Source organism: Urocitellus parryii, chromosome 1 (assembly GCF_045843805.1).
Source record: "Urocitellus parryii isolate mUroPar1 chromosome 1, mUroPar1.hap1, whole genome shotgun sequence".
Classification (NCBI taxonomy): Eukaryota; Metazoa; Chordata; class Mammalia; order Rodentia; family Sciuridae; genus Urocitellus; species Urocitellus parryii.
The window spans coordinates 157,465,228-157,477,204 of record NC_135531.1 but is presented as its reverse complement, the minus strand read 5'-3'; the positions used below and the strand labels follow the sequence as shown (position 1 = coordinate 157,477,204).

General features: G+C 50.4%; 1 protein-coding gene across 2 annotated transcripts; it reads right to left on the bottom strand.

Moving 5' to 3' along the window:
* Positions 1 to 443: 443 nt before the first annotated feature.
* On the bottom strand, positions 444 to 3,002 carry Foxi1 (forkhead box I1). 2 transcript variants are annotated; one of them, XM_026401340.2, is made up of 2 exons: positions 2,426 to 3,002; positions 444 to 1,003 (listed from the first exon to the last, which is right to left on the bottom strand). In XM_026401340.2, the coding sequence occupies exons 1-2, from the start codon at positions 3,000 to 3,002 to the stop codon at positions 444 to 446; spliced, it is 1,137 nt and encodes a 378-aa protein (XP_026257125.2). The 2 variants fall into 2 exon arrangements, with proteins under 2 accessions (XP_026257125.2, XP_026257126.2); XM_026401341.2 differs by having other exon boundaries at positions 444 to 721.
* Positions 3,003 to 11,977: the final 8,975 nt, after the last annotated feature.

Here is an 11,977-nt window from a genome sequence, read left to right as displayed (position 1 = left end):
CCATCTTTGGGGGTCACTCAGATCCGGATTCCACTTCTTGCCCTGCCATTTCCTAGTTTGTATGACCTTGTAAAATAATTTCCTTGAGCCTCAGTTTCCTTGTCTGTTGAATGGGAGAGGTTCACATGAACCTCACAGGGTGACTGTAAATAGTGTGACCTCACTCTCAGAGAACATGCACCCAGCACAGAATATGCCCAACAGATGGCCACCATCATTACTGTCATCCAGGCAATGGTGGATCCACTGCAGAGTTGGTGAGTCTGTGTATAGACGCAATTGTGATAAACAGAAGGTTTGAACAACGTTCTAGAAAGAACGTTGCATTCCTCTGGGCTTCAAGTTCAGAGGTCTTGGGTCATGGCGTGGGGAGGGGAGCTGGCCTGGAAGACGCGGCTGTGTTTCTCTCTGGCATGTCCATGAGGCCCAGGAGCTGTTCCAACCTAGACCTCCGTGCCTTCCCTGGGGTAGAGGGTGCTGTTGGAGTTGATGCTGTTGTAGAAGTGAGGGCTGAACTGGTTGAGGACTGAGCCACCGTAGCCCAGAGGGTTGGTGGGCATGGAGTTGGCCCACTCGCCCCCACCCCCATGGCCACCGAGGTTGGTCAGTGGGGTGTAGGAGTTGAAGCTCAGTGAGTTCTGCCCCATCTTGTCGGTGGGCTCGGGGCTTAGTGCTGGCGTGGCCACAGGGCGGCCCATGGGGCTGGAACTGCTCACACAGGCTGTCATGGTGGAGAGGAAGCTGCTGAGGCACGGAGTGACTGAGGGTGGAGGGGAGGCCCGCTTCCCTGGGGAGCTGGTGGTGCCCGGCGAGGCTCTGTCCAAAATGTCCTGAGGCTCTGTGGTGGTGGGGCTGACCGCCAGGAGAGTGTTCTCGGTTTTCTCTGAGGTCAAGGAGCCTGTGCTAGAGGAGACATCGGATTTTCTCTTCCTTTTCCTGCGGAAATTTCCATTGTCGAACATCTTCTCACAGTTGGGGTCCAGAGTCCAGTAATTTCCTTTGCCTGAAACAAAAATGAGAGAGAGTAGGTACCTGGAGATGGGCAGAAAGCCTTCTATGGCTTCTAAAAATAGGGGTGTCAAATGCAGAAAGAAGAGAAGGAAAGCCTGGGACTGAGATATGGAGGAATGTCCCATGCCACCCACCCACACCCGCCATCTTTGCTCATTACAGGTAGGAAGGGAGGCTGAGTGCTGGGTGTCCCTGGGGTTACAGGAGAGTCTGTGGGTCATGGTTTGGGGAGGGTAGGTGGAAAAGTGGTCAAGAGCTTCCACGGCTGAAGTTGAAGAAAACTCAGGAAGAATTCAGGACTCCCTGGGAGTCTTGGGCATGGAGTCTGAAGACAGAGTTGAGTCCTGGCTTTGCTCCTAACTTTGTGTGAACCTCAGTTTCCTAGTCTGACAAATGGGCCTATTGGACCTATCCCCACTTCCTGAGGCTCACCGTGGGAAGGACAGACACTAGGTGTGTTAAGGGCCTTATAACCAGGAAGTGCCATTGGAGGGACAGTCTGAACTACTCCTGCTGTGGTGCCTTTGCTGGGGGGTGGGGGTGGTCTTTGAATAGGACACTGGCCCTCTTCTGCAGGGACAAACAGACCTGGCCAGTGCTAACTTCAAAGAGAGCAGAGCTGGGGTTTGTCTGAGCCCTACCCTGGCTTCCAATGGTGGAACAACGTGGACATTAATTTGGGGAAATGGAGCCGTGAAGATTTAATACATTGCTCTGCAAGTCTCTGGACTTTGTAGAGCTTCATCTTTAGAAAGCAAAATTCACAGCCTCTGCTGACAGACCTGCTTTCAAGATCAAGTCCAGCACCACCCTTCATCCTCTGTGACCTGAGGAGGCAAGCTATCTCAGCTCTGAATGTTATTTTCCTTATCTGTAAAATGGCTTTAATAGGAGCTACCCTGCAGGGAAGTTGTGGGGTCAGAGGAGAGTCTGTGGGTGGGGAGGGAGGCTGCACCATGGGGCCATTCACAGTTGCTCAGACAGGCCAGAGCCTCTGCAGACAGGCTCCAGGCCCATTCACCAAAGGCTCCCTAGCTCAGGTGCTGGGGACGCCAGGCATCCTAACCACAGCAGCCAGTTAAGTATTTGTTAACATCAAAGACTCTACCTACCTTATCTCATTACCCACAAGACAAGTCACTAAGGGAGACACAGCCACTGTCCCTGTTTTTCAGATGAGGAAACTGAGGCTCAGAGAGCTAACCTGCCCTGCCTCACTAATTGGAACCCACTGAAACCCAAATCTGCCCTCTGGCCCACATTCTCCTCCACTGCTAAGCTCCCTCCAGCCCTGGGACATGGCAGCCCTCGTCAGAACTTTCTAGAATGGGGTTTGGGCAGGATTAAAGGCGCCTTCTTGCGGGCACAGGAGCTGGCTGCAGGGAGCTTCCCTGCCGGCGCTGGCAGCACTCACCTGGGTCGTCCTCGTCGCGGGGCACCTTCTTGAAGCAGTCGTTGAGCGACAGGTTGTGGCGGATGGAGTTCTGCCAGCCGGCCTTGCTCTTGTTGTAGAAGGGGAAGTTGTCGGCCACGTACTGGTAGATCTGGCTCAGGGTGAGGCGCTTGTCGGGCGCCCCGTGGATGGCCATGGCGATGAGCGCCGAGTAGGAGTAGGGGGGCCGCACCAGCTTCATGAGCTCCTCCTGCGAGGGGATGGGCAGCCAGCCCAGGTCGCTGCCCCCCAGCCCGGGCATGCCGGGCAGCAGCTGGCGCTGCATGCCGTAGGCCTGGGGCAGGAAGGGGCTGGCGTTGGCGCCCGGCAGGTAGGGCGGCGGGGTCATGGCGGGCCCGTTGAGCCACAGGTAGGGGTTGGGGGTGGCCCCGTACTCGCCGCCGCCCTCGAAGGAGGGGGGCCGCTGAGGGCTGGGCACGCCCTGCGGGTGGAAGAAGTTCTCGTAGTAGAGGTTCATCTCGGGGGGCTCCTGGCCCAGGCTGGGGAACTGGGGGCTGCAGCGGGGCGGGGAGGGCGCCGGGAGGTCGAAGGAGCTCATGCTGGGGCTGGGCTCAGCTGGAGCCACCTGCCTGGCACCTGCGCGCACCGGTGAGCTGCCCCTGCCAGGTGCTCCCGGGCCCAGCCTCGGACTTATACCCGCAGGGCTCGGCGGCCCCACCCAGGGGCGGCCACCTGCGGCAGGTCCTAGAGGCCCGCCTCCCTGCTCCTGGCCAGCCTGGCCTCAGGCACTAAGGACACACCGGGAAAGCTTACTAGAGTGACATTGAAATTGACAGTCGCCCTGATCCTTTCTTCCAGGTTCCTTCTCTCTTTGCCTCCTGTCCCCTCTACATCTTATCCCTGGTGTGTGTCACACTCTTATCTGTGTTTCATCTCTCTCTCTTCCGTCCCCCTCCCCCGACTTGATTTCTTCCTAAGCTGGGCTGCTGGAGCCACAGGCCACCCCTCCTCCTCTCGCTGTTTCTGGTTCTTCTAGCTCCTTCCACTCTGTCTCACCTGCGTGCAGCTCATCTTCCTTGGCTTCTCTCTCCTGTTCTCATCTCTGATCAATAGCCCCTGCCCTGTTGGATGACTGACCCCATCAGAAGACCCAAGAAGTCTTGGTCTTTGGAAGGGGAGACAACAGGCTGGAGTGGCCAGGACAGACTGCCCCCAGAGTGGAGAGGAACCTGGCTTCTGGAGCCGGCTCAGAGTTACTGCTCAACCCCCCCCCCCCCCCCCCCCCCCCGCAGGTGGGCAGAGAGGAGCTGCAGAGGACATGGCCTAGGGATTCACCCCAAGGAGCAGCAGAGTGCTTAAAAATAACATCAAAAGCAGGAGAGAGTGGGAATTGCCCTCTAGGGAGAAATGAGAGAACTTCCAAGTTCAGGTTTCTTTCCAGCTTCAGGGCAAAGCAGGCTCCCCAGCTCCACGTCTGACCCTCTGATCTGCAGTTCTTTCAAGATGCTGCACAGAGGCCCCTGGCATGGAGGGCGCCTGACTGACCATGCCTTGCCCTGTCTCCCTCAGCCAGGGCCAGCTCCTCTCCTCTCTGGGCTCTGTTAGCCACCTGAGCTTGTCCCAGCCTCCCTTCCCTCCCCCAGCAGGCCCTCAGCGTGAGGAGTGGGTGGTGGTCTCCCTTCTCTGAGGGTGGGTAGCTGTGCCCTGAGGCGCTTCCAGTAACAGCTGAAACGTGGCTCTGTGATCAGAAGGTTGGGGGAAGTAGGAGCCAGCCTCCCGGGCTACCACTCCCTCCCTCCTGCTTTCCGGCCTCTGCTTCCTGCTTCCCACTCATCTTCGGCCCACTTCCTCCAGATTCTGTATTTCTTTTTTTTTTTTTTTTTTTGAGAATTTTTTTAATATTTATTTTTTAGTTCTCGGCGGACACAACATCTTTGTTGGTATGTGGTGCTGAGGATCGAACCCGGGCTGCACGCATGCCAGGCGAGCGCGCTACCGCTTGAGCCACATCCCCAGCCCAGATTCTGTATTTCTTTGAGGTGGGAGGGGTGCTTCCCAAGGAATTTGCCCCTCTCTGCTCTCCTGGGCACCTGTGTCAGGACACATGGCAGAGTGAGTACCTCTGGGTGATTTTTGTTTGTCGTGTCTGGGTGCCCTCAGGATGGGTTCCAAGTAACTGGGTGTGTGTTGGGGGTGGGTTTCCTGTCCCACCATGAACAGCGAAGGAAGGGTCCTCCCTGGAGGGTCCTGGTGCAGGTGAGGTTTAAGGCACACTTTGCAGTCTCAGAGAAGAGTAATGCAAGAGGGGCAGTTTTTGTTTAGAGTCTCTGCCAGGAGGCCTGGCTTGCTATGCATGGGTACATGAATTTTCAAAGAGCACTCATTCCCATTGGCACACACCAGTACACCCCCCCAAAGCCTGTGCCCAGTGGTCCCGCCTCCCAAAGCTCATCTTAAAGACTTAGTGCAAAGAATTGACTGAGGGATGTCCAACATGGCCTTGTTCATCACCATGACAAACTATAAGCAACCTAAATGTCCAACAAGAGCAGATTGGTTAAATAAATTGTGCATTATCCAAATGGTGTAATATTATGCAGCCATGAAAAATAGATTGTACAAGAATAATTAGTGATATAAATACAGCACCATTTTGAGGAGTAAAAGTGTATATCCACTCATCCATATAAAATCCAGAAATAGGTGCATATCAAGCTGTCGATTATTATTTCCAGTTGGAGAATTAGGCACTATTTTCTTGTTCTTCTGTAGTTTGATGTGAATATGGAGAAGGCCAGCACACAGGGGCTCTGTCCTTGGAGATGAATGTAGAGGTCTGGTTGAGGCCGTACGGCAGAGGCCGACACAGCTCTGAGCTGGGGGTTCCCCCTCTCGGCGCTGAATCACCATGGAGACCTTGGCAAGGGGTCAGCCCTCCTCAGTCTCCGGCTTCTCACGTGGAGTGGGGGTGAGGCCAGGACTGACCTCACGTGTTGCTGTGAGCATCCGGCAGGATCGTCATTTTGCATAGCAGAGAGGCTCCCGGTGGATATTAGTGATCATCTATGACAATCACGCACTCCAAGTTTGCTACCTGTGAGTTAAGTGATCCCCTCTGGAAGCCTGAGGCTGGGGGGCAGGTGTGTATGTGTGTGACAGAGACCACCGTGGCAGGGAGGCAGGGGGATAGGCAGTGTGGGTGACGGGCAGCCATGGTCAGAGAGGCCCCAGGAAAACCCAAGTTCACAGCCGAGCTGGGACTCCAGACCCCCCTCTTGCCCTCTGCTTATCACCTGCCCTCCTCCCTGGGGGCATTTCCAGAGGATGCCCAGCCGAGAGCCCTTAGTTGCATGTGGGCCCCATGTTAGGAGGGAACCCAGTGCCTCACGTGTGCTAGGCAATGCTCTGCCGCTGAGCCCCAGCCCAGCCCCCCTGCGTCCCCCACCTCATTCCAGAGTTTCAAGGACAGGGCCAGGTGCTCATGGGGCCGCCTGCAGGAGCTGTGTTTATCCACTATCCATGGCCGGGCTTGGGAGTTAGCCCTAAAGGCCCCCTGGCCAGTCCCAGGGTCCCTGAAAGAGAATCACAGTTTCTATTGACTAGGGTCACGTTGTGGAGGAAATCATTTTAGACTTTTTGAAATTTCCCAGGAGTGAAACTCCTAACCTGAGAAAAGACATGCTCTGCTCAACTTCGGGGGAAGAAACAACAGAATCATGAAGGAATGAAGGAATGAAATCCTGGGAAGGCCGAGGCTGCGGTTTACAGACTGGTCCAGAGGTGGGCCTCCCTGAAAGAAGGGCCACATATCCCGAACCCATGCTGTCATCCTGGGGATGAGGCCTCAGGACGTTGAAAACGTGGGCTTCGTGCCACATGGAGTGGCCGTAATCCCTGTGACTCTAGAGGCTGGGGCAGGAGGCTAGCCTCAGCAACTTAGAAAGGCCTTAAAATAAAAAAGGCCTTTTAAATAAAAATTTAAAAGGACTGGGGATACAGCTGGGTTCAATACCCAGCACCAAAAAACAAAAACAAAAAACCCAACAGCAAACCCCAAACACCACGGGCTTTGGGATTGGGCAGAGTTGGGTTAAAATCCCTCCTTTGCTCTTTTGTAGCTTTGTGACCATGGCCAAGTTTCTTGATGGTGGAAGGCCTGGGCTTGCTTCTCTACGACACAGGGGTACACACAGTGTCTGTCCTGTGGATTGTGAAGGAGAAGTGCTGTCTGTGGCGTTCAGAGTCCAGGATCTGGCAGGGCTGTGAGGAGGGAGAGACTGGCCTTGAAGGCCTGGGCACAAGAGGCCAGGTACTGACAAGGGAGGTGGCCCTGGGCAGAGGCCCAACATCTCATCCACTTACTCTCCCCTTGGGACACCTTACCATTTGGAGTGACAACCCCAGGAAGGAGGAGAGACCTGTCACTCTTTCTGACAGTGTGTGTGCCCTGCAGTCAGCTGCTGGCAGGGCTGGGTCCAGAAGCCCGGCTGGCTTGAGACCTGCAGAGCGGGGATGGACAGGCCCCACCTAGACCAGCCAACCAGGCCCATCTCCGCTGACTTTGACCTTGGGGGTGGAGAATCCTGCTCTTTGAGAGGCCTGATCTCATGGTGTCCCTGGGGAAGGGGTGCCTCTGCTTGGGTTTTCAAGGACTTTGACTTTCTTAGTTCTTAAGTAATGAAGAGACCCAGAAAGCAGATGCCACTGACCTGGCTGCAGATCACGCAGGAGGCAGCAGAGGCCAGGCCCCCGGGCTCCTATGCACTTGACACTTTATTGCAACCAGTGGCCTCAGTTTCCTCAGTGCTTCCGAGCATTACCTAGGAGACAATGCCAGGCACATAGTACATGCTTAGTAAAAACATGCTCTCATTAGGGATGCAGCAGCCCCCAGGGAAGGACATGCTGGTGGGCCACAGCAGCCCCATGCTCCGGGCCCTTGCTCCCCTCCCTCCTGATAGACCTTTGGTAGAGTTCACAGGCTCTTTCTCCTCTCAACACACGAAACACAAATAGCTTCTACGTTCCCAGGTTCTTAGGAGCTTGGCAGGGTAGAAATAGGTTGGGATGGGGAATCAGAGGATTAGTGACTAAACTCTCTGTTTCCTCATCTGTAAAATGGGGACAAGAAAGAGCTATCTACCCAGGCCTACAGAGTTCTCTGTGCACAGCAATGGACTCCTATCTGGGCTTCCTGTCCTGTGTGGTAGCATTCATAAGAGCCCCGTCTTGGGATGCTTTGGTTATGGCCTTAGGGTGGTATCTCTGTCCTAAGGGTGGGCTTCGTGGAAGTCTAGCTGAAGCATTAGCCACAGGGCATCTTGGTGTTCCCTGTACTGCTTTTTGGCTTCTGGTGAGTGCGCCTGAAGAAACACAGGTCAATACCGCCCTCTGGTGGGATTCTCATTAATAGCAGGAACCAGAGGGACCCGTGAAATTACAAGGCCCACTAAAGGTTTGAGGGCGGGAGACAGGGCAAGAGATTTACACTGGCCCGGCCGCACCCACAATCAAGAGTACTTCAAGGAGGAAGCGAGCCCTTAGAGAAAAAGACCTTTTCTCTGCTGCAATGGACATAGTGAGAGACATTTGAAACCGGGGGCTGTCTAAGGCGGCCTGTAGCTGCAGGACAGAACGGATCTGAATGCTATTCCTGCAGCTGTGTTGTCCGAGTGCCTTGATCTCGTGTACTGACTTTTTTGTATTGGGGATTGAATCCAGGGTTGCTTTTCCACTGAGCTACATCCCCAATCCTTTTTATTTTTTGAGTCAGAGCCTCACAAAGTTGCTAAGGCTGGCCTTAGACTTAGGATCTGCCTGTGTCAGCCTCCCAAGTCACTGGGATTACAGGTGTGCCCTGCTGCACCCCTATGATGTCCTTTACTCTTGGAGTCTCTGTTTATTTGTCTGTGAAATGGATTTTATGAGGATTGAATGAGACAATCTAGGAAATGCCTCTGAAGCAAAGCTGGCCGTGATTCCCTCCTTCATTTATTCAGCAAATGCTAGTGGCTGATCTGGGCTGGGGTCAGGACCATGCACGTGCTCACACAGCGTCGGGGCTTACACCCTTCCTGGTCTGTGCCATTTCAAAGCAGCACCTGGAATTTGATTTAGTTGTAGTTTGTCTATTTCTATTTTTAATGTAGTAAACTTTATATCCTATTACATTGAACACATATTAGTTGTACCAATTAATGGGATTTGCTGTGACATTTTCATGCACACATAGGGTATCAATCATGCCCATCCACCCTTTTGACCTCATCTTCTCTCTCCCCCAATCAGCACTCTTCTCAGACCCCAGTAATCCTCTTAGGATTTCAGGCAGTCTTTACAAATATTTAAAAATATATTTTTTTCTAGTTTCCATATACGAACGGGAGCATGCTGTACTTGTGTCTGTGTGTCGGGCTCATCATGTTTAACATGATGCCCTCCAGTTCCATCCATTTTGCTGCAAATGAAAAGATTCCTTCTTTCTTTATGGCTGCATAGCACTCCAGTGTGTCCATGTGCCATATTTATCCATTCAGCTTTTGATGGGCACATGGGCTGATTGCATATCTGATTATTAATGCTGCAATAATCATGGGCGTGCAGGTCTTTTTTGTATGCTGACTTCATTTCCTTAGGATATACCCTGCCTGTGGAGTGGGATAGCTGGATCACATGATAGTTCTAGTTTTAGTTTTTTGAGGGGCCTCCATACTGTTTTCCACAGTGGCTGCACCAACTTACATTCCCACCAGCTGTGTGTGTTAGAGTGTGCCTTTCTCTCCACATCTTACTGGTGTTTGTTTTTGTTTGTTCTCATATATATATATATATATATATATATATATATATATATATATGTATTTAGTTGTAGATGGACACAATACTTTTATTTATTTATTTTTATGTGGTGCTGAGGATTGAACCCAGTGCCTCACACATTCAAGGCAAGCACTCTGCCACTGAGCCACAATCCCCACCCCTATGTTTGTTCCTGATCCTAACTGGGGTGAGATGGTAACTCATATTTTTTATTTGCAATTCCCTGATTGCTAATGATGTTGGGAATTTTGTCATATATTAGCCATTTGCCCCTTGTATTTTTCTTTAAAGAAATGTCTATTCAGCTGGACACGGTGGCACACGCCTGTAATCCCAGCAGCTCAGGAGGCTGAGGCGGGAAGATAGTGAGTCCAAAGCCAGCTTCAGCAAAAGTGAGGCACTAAGAACTCTGTGAGACCCGGTCCCTAAGTAAAATACGAAATAGGGCTGGGATGTAGCTCTGTGGTCATGCCCCTGAGTTCAACCCCTGATATTCCTCACGCCAATGAATACACATGTGTATTCATTCATTTGCCTTCTTTGGGAGTGGGGGTCCTAGGGGTTGTACCCAGGTGCACTCTTCCACTGAGCTACATCCCCAGCTCTTTTTATTTTGAAACAGGGTCTGGCTAAGTTGCCCAGGCTGGCCTTGATCTTGTGATACTCCTGCCTCAGCCTCCTGATGGCTGAGATTACGGAGGTGCGCCACCACACCCAGCTCATGTGCTCATTTTTAATTGGATTCCTTGTGGATTTGTGGTTCAGTTTCTGGTTCTTTGTGTGTCCTGGACGTCGGCCCCTGTCAGATGAGGAGATGGGGAACGGTTTCCCCCACTCCGCAGGTGCCTCTTCACTCTGCTGATTGCTTCCTTTGCTGTGCAGAAGCTTTTGAGCTCGAGACCATCCCACTTGTGAGATTTTGCTTTTGTTTCCAGTGCCTTTGGAACCTTACCCAGGAAACGGTTGCCTGCACGGTATGGATTGGCTGGGAGGTGTGGGTTTACTTCTGGTTCTCTATTCTATCCTGTTGGTCTCTGAGCCTTTATGCCAATTCCATGCTGCCTCTGCCACTAGGGCTCTGCAGTATGTCTTCAATCAGATCTCGTGGTGCCTCCGGCTGAGCTTTTTGCTGAAGATTGCTTTGGCTATTTGAAGTCTTTTGTGCTTCCAGGTGGATTTTAAGATTGTTTTTTCTAGTTTTGCAAAGATGTCTTTGGTATTTGCATGGGGACTGCACTGGAATTGTAGGTCACTTTGAATAGTATGGCCACCTGGAGAATGTTGATTCTCCCAATCCATGAACATGGGGCACCTTTCCATTTTCTAGTGTCTCCTTTGGTTTCTTTCTTCAGTGTTAAATTTATTTCATCTCCTTAGTTTATTCCATTTTTTTTTTTTTTGCTGCTACTGTGAATACAACTGCTTTCATGATTTCTTTCTTAGCAAATTCAATATTGCTATAGAAAATGCTACTGTTTTTATGTTGATTTCCCATCCTGCTGTTTCTGAATTTGTTTATCAGTTCTAATAGTCTTTGGTGGAGTCTTTTAGGCCTTTCCATGTATAGGATCATGGCATTTGCAAACAGGAATAATTTGACTTCCTGCTTTCCTATTTTTTTTTTTAAAGAGAGAGTGAGAGAGGAGAGAGAGAGAGAGAGAGAGAGAGAGAGAGAGAGAGAGAGAGAGAGAGAGAATTTTTTTTTAATATTTGTTTTTTAGTTCTCGGTGGACACAACATCTTTGTTTGTTTGTGGTGCTGAGGATCAAACCCGAGCCGCATGCATGCCAGTCGAGCATGTTACCGCTTGAGCCACACCCCCAGCCCTGCTTTCCTATTTGTAATGCTTTTAATTTTTTCTCTTGCCTAGTTACTCTGGCTAAAATTTCTAGTGCTATATTAAATAAAAGTAGTAAGAATGGACATCCTTGTCCTTGTTCATGATCTTAAAAAAAAAAAAAATTCAGGTTTTCTTCATTCAGTATGATACTGGCTATGGGTTGTCATGTGTGTTTATATGTCGTGGTGTGACCTTCCTATACATCATTTGTTCAGGGTTCTTACCCTGAAGGGATATGGAATGTTTTCAAAATACTTTTTTCTGCATCTATTGAGATGAACAAATAATTTTTAATCCTTCATTCTATTGATGTGGTATATTATGTTTATTGACTTATATGTTGGCTCATCTTTGCATTCCTGGAATTAAACCAACTTGATCATGGTCTGTGCTCTGTTTGATGTGCTGTTGAATTTGCTCTATGAGTATTCTATTGAAAAGTTTTATAGTTATATTCATGAAGGATATTAGTCTATGATTTTTCTTCTTTGTGTATTTGTCAGGTTTTGGTAATGGAGTAATTTTGACTTATAGAGTGAATGTGGAAGGGTTTCTTCCCTTTCAGTGCTATGGAATAATTTGAGAAACATTGGTGTTATTTCTTTAAAAATTTGATAAAAGTCTTGGGCTGGGGATGTGGCTCAAGCGGTAGTGCGCTTGCCTGGCATGCGTGCGGCCCGGGTTCGATCCTCAGCTCCACATACAAACAAAGATGTTGTGTCCACCGAAAAATAAAAAAAAAAGAATAAATAAATATTTTAAAAATTTTTGATAAAAGCCAGAAGTGAAGCTGTTAATTCCTAGGCTTTTCTTTGTTGGGAAGCTTTATTTTTTCTTTAATTACTGACTCAACTTTTTTACTTGTTTTTGGTCTATTCAGCTTTTTAAAATCTTTTTGGTTCAATTTTGGTGGA